General features: G+C 38.8%; 1 protein-coding gene across 1 annotated transcript; it reads right to left on the bottom strand.

The window, feature by feature from the left end:
- Positions 1–6,416: 6,416 nt before the first annotated feature.
- Positions 6,417–7,840, bottom strand: LOC114649369 (uncharacterized). Its single transcript, XM_028798868.2, has 2 exons — positions 7,281–7,840; positions 6,417–7,067 (listed from the first exon to the last, which is right to left on the bottom strand). The coding sequence occupies exons 1-2, from the start codon at positions 7,329–7,331 to the stop codon at positions 6,417–6,419; spliced, it is 702 nt and encodes a 233-aa protein (XP_028654701.1). The 5' UTR covers positions 7,332–7,840.
- Between the last annotated feature and the right edge of the window lie 612 nt (positions 7,841–8,452).

Genomic DNA, 8,452 nt, shown 5'->3' on the forward strand with positions numbered 1-8,452 from the left:
CCCTAAGGAGCAGAGGTTGGATTGTGTTGAAGGCGCTAGAGAAGTCTAGAAACATAATTCTTACAGCACCACTGCCTCTGTCTAAGTGGGAGAGGTAGCATATAGATGATGGCATCCTCCGCTCCCACCTTCTCCTGATATGCAAACTGCAGAGGGTCAAGGGCGTGTTGAACCTGTGGCCTAAGGTGGTGAAGCAGCAGTCTCTCCATGGTCTTCATCACATGTGATGTCAGAGCAACAGGCCGGAAGTCATTCAGCTCACTAGGACGTGATACCTTTGGGACTGGGGTGATGCAAGATGTTTTCCAAAGCCTCGGGACTCTCCCCTGTTCCAGGGTCAGGTTGAAGATGCCCTGTAGAGGACCCCCCAGCTCCGATGCACAGACCTTCAGCAGTCGTGGCGATACTCCATCTGGACCCACTGCTTTGCTGGCATGAAGTCTCCTCAGCTCTCTGCTCACCTGCACTGTTGTAATTATGGGTAGGGATGTCTCTCCTATGCTGGTATCAGCAGAAGGATGTGTGGAGGGTGCAGTACTCCGAGGTGAGAGTGAGAGTGGGTTAGGGTGGTCAAACCTGTTGAAGAAGTTGTTCATTTGGTTTGCTCTCTTCACGTTTCTCTCGATGGTAGCACCCCGCTTCGAGCTGCAGCCAGTGATGATCTTCATCCCATCCCACACTTCCTTCATGCTGTTATTCTGCAACTTCTGCTCCAGCTTTCTCCTGTACTGCTCCTTCACCACCCTGAGCTGGATTCTGAGTTCTTCTGCATGCGCTTGAGCTCATGCTGATCACCACTTTTAAAAGCCCTTTTCTTCTGGTTCAAAAGGCCCTTGATGTCACTTGTAATCCATGGCTTGTTGTTAGCATAGCAGTGTACAGTTCTTACTGGAACTACAATGTCCATACAGAAGTTCTGTATTGAGTATTTAATTTGTTTCTTTCTTTACAAATACTTAGTTGAAGTATTTGTTCAGTTTGTTGGCTAGTCCCTTCTAATTTTCAATGATTTCTCCTTTTGTTTCAATAAGGTTGTACATAAAAATATTTTGCTGTTTGTTTTGGCTGCACTAGCAAGTTTTGTTTGTTTCACTTTTCACCTTTTGAAATCTTTTTGATAATGATAATAATAATTCTTTAAATTTATGTAGTGCTTTTCTGACTACTCAAAGCACCAGGGATGTGAACCAATGATCTAATTACTGTGAGGCAGCAGCACTATCATTGCGCCACCTATATGGATGATCTCTTCCTATAGTGTCTGGTATTCTTCTAAGTCAGAATTATTTGACTGTTTTTTTAATTTTCTTGTACAGTGAACTTTTCAGTTTTACTTTTTTTGTAAAGAACTTGTTGATCCATTTTGCAAAAGATCGTTTAGTCTTTTTGTTCTTTTATTTTTAGGGATATACTTGTTTTGAGCTTGAATCAGGATGTCTCTGAAGTGACACCACCTATTATTTTTATTTTAGTTTCCCATTCTGTTTTCTAGATACTTCCTCATCTCCATAAAGTCTGCTTTTCTCAAATTATAAGTTTTGGTGTACATTTGTGACTGTGAAAAATGGCTGGCCAAATTTTCTGGTGCGTCATTATATAGAGTTTTTTGTTAGACCTTCGCTTTCAGTCTTAACATGCAGCAGCATCAGATTAATCAAAAAAGTATTTGGTCTTTGCTGAAGCCCTTATTTGCTGACATAAAAGTATGAGGTAAGTATGTAAATCTTTATTAATACATTGCTGCTACTTTTATTATGATTTTTATTATTATCCAAACTGCTGCATAATGAAAGTCTTCAGCTTCCGCCATGTTTGCCATGATTGTCAATTCCTCATTTTTCATCCTTCATTCTGATATCAACTTCTGCCCATGTTTGAGTTATTCAACTAATACAATCTAATATGACTTATGTTTTTACCACTTTACAAGCAAAGACAGGCCCTGTGAGGTGTATTGTAAATTTATATTGGATGGTTGTGGAAATGATGTGGTGTTCTAGTTTTTTGTTTAATATTATTATGTGGCTGAGACCAAGGCAACTTACAACATCTGAGATACGTACAACTGGTTACATCTAGTTTGTTTTTCTGATTGAAGCACATTCAGGTGAAGTGAATATATCAGGGTCACACAGTGTTAGTAATCAGATTTAAACTCACAATCTCAGGGCTACCCTCAAAGCCTTAACCTTTACACCAAACTGCCTGAAAATGAGAATGATGCCACTGAGCTTTGTGGGTTTCTGTGTGTTAAGGCAGCCCCAAAGATGCTTTATGGGGGAATTGGGGCTGAAACTCTTGCATGTGATGGCATGAGCAGTTTCAATTTCCTCATTGACTCTCTAAAAAAGAGAGCCTGAGAATTACAGAAGGATGAGTCCAGAAATGGAAAACAAAGGCAAAGCCAGCAGTGCAAGCCAGAGCAGTGATGAGGAGGAAGGTGGCTGGTGGCCCTGTTGGGGAGCAAGAGGTGTTTTATCATGAATCTAAACAAAATATGCCTAACTTTAGTTGGTCTCACCCTATAAAAAATATTTTTATATTTTGAATTGGAATTTAAACTTCCAATCATTTTTTTTTATTTCACTAAGTAGGAGAAGCAAGGTTTGATCATTAGCCAGGTTGCCATTGTTAGCAATTGCAGTTGACAACAATGCATTGCACAATATTTTGCACATAAAAAAACACCATAGCAACATGTCCATAGATATAAGTTGCACAGTACTGTGTCTTCAATTAATTTAATGAGACACAAATAGACAGAATTACTAATACACAGTGGAAATATACAGTACAACTTTCACTTACTGTTGATGCATGGTGCATCCATCTCGGATTCTTGAAGTCGTCTCTGTCGACTTTTTAAGTAGGTAATCTAACTTGTGTGGGCATTCCAGTTGAAACTTTCAGGTGGAAGGCAAATGTTATTAGATCAATACTATTTAACAAGTTACAGAACAAACAGAGATGTGCTATGAAACACGCCACACTAATTTCAGCAAGTTTAAGGGTGGACTTGCTCTGTCAGATTTTGAGGTACCTTATATATTGTGTCAAGTCATCTGGAAATGGATGGATCCATCCTCAATTTGCCCTCTTGGGTACTGTTGGATTTAAATAATGTATCTCTGAGTTCCTCTACCACTCTCCTTTTTCTGCTGTTAAACTTGGGTCTCAGTTTTCAAACATGGGTTCTCTAATGTATCTTTGTCTTTGCCCAGCTTGACATACCTGCGCCCCATTTGTCTTTGAGTCATGAGGCTATCTCTAAGAATTAGCAGGGTTCAGGGAGGGAGTATAGGTACAATTCTTATGTGGAGTTGTGGTATAGGGATTGGCTCTGAACAGTATGTTGCAAAGCATACTTCAGATACATACAGGGCAAGTTTACAGCTGTGAGTTGTCCTGGCACGCACAACTTTGAGATAAGGGAGGGTTTTACCTGGAGCGGACTATTGATTACTTGGCCAAGAGTCAAAGCCAGCACCCAGGAGAAGTGAAATGGAAATACTGGCAGCTACACCAGTATCATTCTCATAATCTATGCAATTACAACTTTTTTGAATAATGTGAGATAATTGTAATGAAAGAGGCATTTTACATGAATACTTTTAAATACAGTTTATGTGTAATTAACCTTCTAATTCTAGACACATTGTGAATTCTCTTTTAATGACCTTGTGCCCCAGATTTTGTTTCCTTCATTATATACCCATACACACTGCCTCCTTGATCTGAATTGTTTTTCTTTTTTGTTGTCATCAACCTTTTGAAAGTGTTTGAGTTACCTTTTAGCTATAATTCTGGTCTCATTTCAAGTCTGCTTTTATTCAATTGGCACTACATCTAACTATTAACTATCTGTTTAAACCTTTGAAATCTGGATTTGAGAACAACATCAAATTGGCTGTTATTTATACTGTGACAAAACATATGCGTAAATGCTGGCATGTTGGTTTTTGATGACCTAATTTTTGCTTTAAACAAAACTGACTAAAAAAATATTCTGAAACGACTGAACCAGTGCATTGATTTTAGTGCTTTTACAGTATGTGTTCCTAAAGTTGTGTGACCAAATAGTTGGCATTTTATAAAGTGCAGCAAAGGAGAATATTTTACTACTGTTCCAGAAATTCTCATAAAAATGTAAATGAGTTTATGGCACAATTTATCATAATCAAAATGCACCAAATGGTATCAGTAAGCAGAAGCCAACCACCTTCTTCTCTGCATTTCAGAGAACGACATAGATGAAAAATGAAAAGTGAAATGTGAAAAATAAACACAAGCTTTGTGCTTGCTTTGACACACCACATCATCCAAAATAAAGAATTTGGGCTTACATTGTAAGGTTTTAATTGTTAGGATGATGTTTAAAGTGGAAATTTTCAGACCTAGTATGAAATGTTTTTATTTTGTGCATTTAAACTACACTGTTTGATATTCTGGAGCAGTGTCTAGGGCTACTTCCTTATGGATCCAAGAGTTCTCCTTTTGGATTGTGCACATTCTCTGTGTGGATTTTCTTCCAGGTACTTCAATTTTCCATCCATATCCCCAAAGATGTCCTGCTTAGGTTGATTAGTAACTCTAAATTGGCCCTTTCTACATGTAAGCATTTTTCCTGGCCACCGTTTTCTCTTGTCTCCCTTAAACCCTATATACAGTATGTGCTATATGCCCTGAAAGGGTATTATACAAAGTCACCAGCATATGGGTAAGTTGCTCTCCTGGGCAGAAGTGTACAATATTACTCTTGGAGACTGGAAAGCACATGGCTCAACTACTGGTGGTCTGTCTGACTCGCCCTTTGAAAACAGGGAAAGGTGGCAGCAGAATTGCCACAGGTAGCAATGATCTCTGGAATCTACATCACCATTTATTCATATAGCAAATTTTCATAATAAAGTATAGCTCAAATTGCAAAAGAACAAAAAAAATCACGAAAAGAATCAGCACCTTCTTGCTACGTCATGATCTGTTTAGTAATGTGTTTGAACCATTTAAGCAGTGCTCTGTATACAGGCAATAGCAAAATGGAAAAATGATCAGAAAAGGCAAGCTACGGGTGGGGTATGGCTTTATAAGCATCATGAGAGCTTGTAAAAACAAGGTTGAGTTTGTTCTCTCCAGGGGGTAATTTCTTCTTTTTTGGGGTGTTTTGTGGACCACCATGACCATTATTTACCTCACACTTAAGTCTTGATGTCGTCTATGTACTGTCTTCTTTTAGACTTTTGAGTTCGCTGCTAGTACTCTGAAAAACTAGTAGATTTCCTAACAGTGATTCTTTCTGGAACTTGTAGGATGTCATTTTGATGGGCACAATGTTTAAATGTTCTTCAAAGCTGTTTTTAAGTAACTTCTGGGACACTTTGTTTTTTTGTTCAACATATGGCCTGTTTCTGAATATATCACTTGATATTATCAGTTGTTTGGCATGAAGCATCTTTTTTGATTTTACATCTAGACTGTTGAAGTGTTTCTGTTGCGAGCCTATGATCCTAAAGCTCTATTAAAGGACAAATATTGCCATCTGATTAATTGATTGAATTTTGTTCCTAGATGTCAAGGAACCTCTAAGGATTATTTTTACCTTTCTTTTATATTTCATCCATCTTTGCTCTTTATGGTTTATGTGTGCATCCTCATCAGTTCCTAGATATTTAAGTCTTCTCTTATTGCAAATTCTTCATCAAGGCTGATATTTTTGGGTTGATTTCAATAAAAGTTTAATTAAAGTTGCTTTAGTGCATTTATCTAATCTGAATGTCATTCCCATATCTTCTGAAAACTGTCTTACCACTTGCAGTTGTTCTTCCTGCTCCCAATCATTGGGGCTGTACAATTTCAGATCATTCACAAATAGCAGGTGACTTTGTGTTGGAGCCATGACCAAGGTTATTGAGGAGGGTGCTAAGTGGGTTTACAGTTTTTCTCAGTTGCTTTGGTGCATTTCTCACAACAGACTTAACATTGACCAGCAAAAGCAGGTAAACTATTCAAAATCCTTAATCCATGCCTCAAAAGCAAGTATTTACATCGCTGAATATGTCAGTGCCATCAAAATGCCAAGTCCATGAATCATCGTCCACGGACATGACAGCCAAAATGTAAAGTCATGCTATCAATATAAAATTGGCACAATCTAAACTTTTTCTGATGCACAAAAAATCTGAATGACAAGGGCAGGAAACATAAAAATACAAAACACCAATTGTGGGAGATTGATTCAAGAAGAATATTTTATTGATTGCACAGGTATATGGTGACATACCATGCACTGCACTTGGAGTCTAGGAGTCTAGCAAAAAAATGCATTTCAATACTTTATGCATAACATATGAAATGAAGGAAAAAAAATTACAACATCAAAAACAATATATACATACTGAAACTCTAAATGCTCTCTACAATTACTGCTGATCCTGTATATTGGGCCACATGTTCTCATCCACATCACAACGGATATCTTCCTTTGCAATGCAGCATGGAAAGAACCTCCTAGAATGTCTTTTCCAGCCTCTGCAGGCATCTGCTGTTATATTCCCACACGCAGCTTCCATGACAGCAAGCAGTGTCATTTGTGTATGTGGGTTACGCTCATATACCTTCCACCTCCAAGCTGAGAAGAACTCCTCAATTGGGTTGAGGAATTGGGAATATGGAGGTAGGAATTCCATCAGCATCCTGCGGTGGTTGGCAAACCATTGTCTGATTAGGTTGGAGTGATGGAAACTCACATTATCACAAATGATCACATACTGTGGTACATTTTCTTGACCAATCTCCTCTTCAGGAATGAGATCCCTGTAGAGGGTGTTCAAGAAGGTCAGCAGATGTTGGGTGTTGTATGGCCCTACAAGAGGAATATGAGTGTGGACCCCATTGTCCGAAATAGCCGCACACATAGTGATGTTCCCACCCCGCTTGCCTAGCACGTCAACAGTAGCTCTCTGTCCAATCAGATTACGCCCACGTCTTCTTCCTTTGGCCAAGTTGAAGCCAGCCTCATCCATGTATACGAAAATATGTGGTGGTTCACTTGATTCCAGGTCCATTATACGCTGTATCAAACAAGATACTACAGTAAGTTTGATGTAAAATGCATTTTCATTTTGGAGACAATAGAGTCAAATCTAACATATTCATGTTGCTTTCACAGCGGTAGCAAATGTGTCAAGGTGAAATCAACTGTACTGCATGTCGATATACAATGTTGGACTATTTGCTGTACAGTAGATTACAGTTACAGTATTACTGCACATGTTCAGTCTTACCTGCACATACTGGTACCGACATTCCTTCACTATTCCTTTCAAATGGTACATAGTATAACTGCTTCATACTCATTTGGTTTCTCCTCAGCACTCTGTCAATAGTTGAGATGCTGACAGACTGGACATTCTCAAACACATCGTTGTCAGCAATAATGGCAGTTTGTATTTCCTTGAGTCTTATGGCATTATTTGCTATGACCTTAGCACAAATAGCCTCTTCCTGTCGAGGAGTGCAAATAGGCCCCCTGCCACCTCTTCCAGGAAGTCTTGAAGTCCTGTGTGTCACAGTAAAAATATAACACTGAATGGACAACAGTAACATACATATTGTCTAGTGTGGACTATTGTAAATATATGACATACTGTAACATTATAAAGTAATACACACAAATACAGAGTAAATTCGTTGATTTACACACCTGTTCTCTCTGCAAAATGTCTGAACAATTGAGGATACGGTTGTTCTCCCCAAATTTGGCTGCACCCTTTGACCTGCTTCAGCCATTGAAAGGCCATGATTTATAACATGGTCCACAATTGTGGCCCTTATTTCATCAGAAACTGACCTATGTACACCACACACCCCTACTCTTCTTGGTCTGGGCTGTTGGCCCTGTTCATTTTCTTGCTGTTCTTCCATTTTCAGGTTGTCCTTCCTTGATGTGCTTCCACGCTGCATTGTGCCTTGTCTTTATATGCTTGCCAGCTGCAGGTTCAGGAGCAATTTTAGGGGACTGCTCAGTGATTAGTTGCTTGATTGATCTAAGATCTCACACCTGCCCCGAATAATGTGTCACCTGAGAGCAATTTAAGGTGGTGCAGGAATCATTAGTATTGTGAATACAAACCAAAAAAAGTTTTGTAGAAACCTATAAAATACACTTGACAGCCAATGATATCTTGTTGAACACTTTTGACTGCAATGACTTACACAATGAAAAAATGACAAGTTTGTCTGGAGTGTAAGACTATGCAAAAGAGGGCTACACAATGCATTTTGATCATCATGACATAAGCAACCGCTGATGCATGATATAGCTGAGAATTGCACATAAGCATCTGCCTGAGTGAACTAAAGCAATTGCAAAATGACGAAAACACCCAGAAATTGCTGTTATGATGTGCACAACTGACTAAAGGTTGTGGGAATTGAACGAGCAGTTTTGAGAACT

Source organism: Erpetoichthys calabaricus, chromosome 3 (assembly GCF_900747795.2).
Source record: "Erpetoichthys calabaricus chromosome 3, fErpCal1.3, whole genome shotgun sequence".
NCBI classification, from domain to species: domain Eukaryota; kingdom Metazoa; phylum Chordata; class Cladistia; order Polypteriformes; family Polypteridae; genus Erpetoichthys; species Erpetoichthys calabaricus.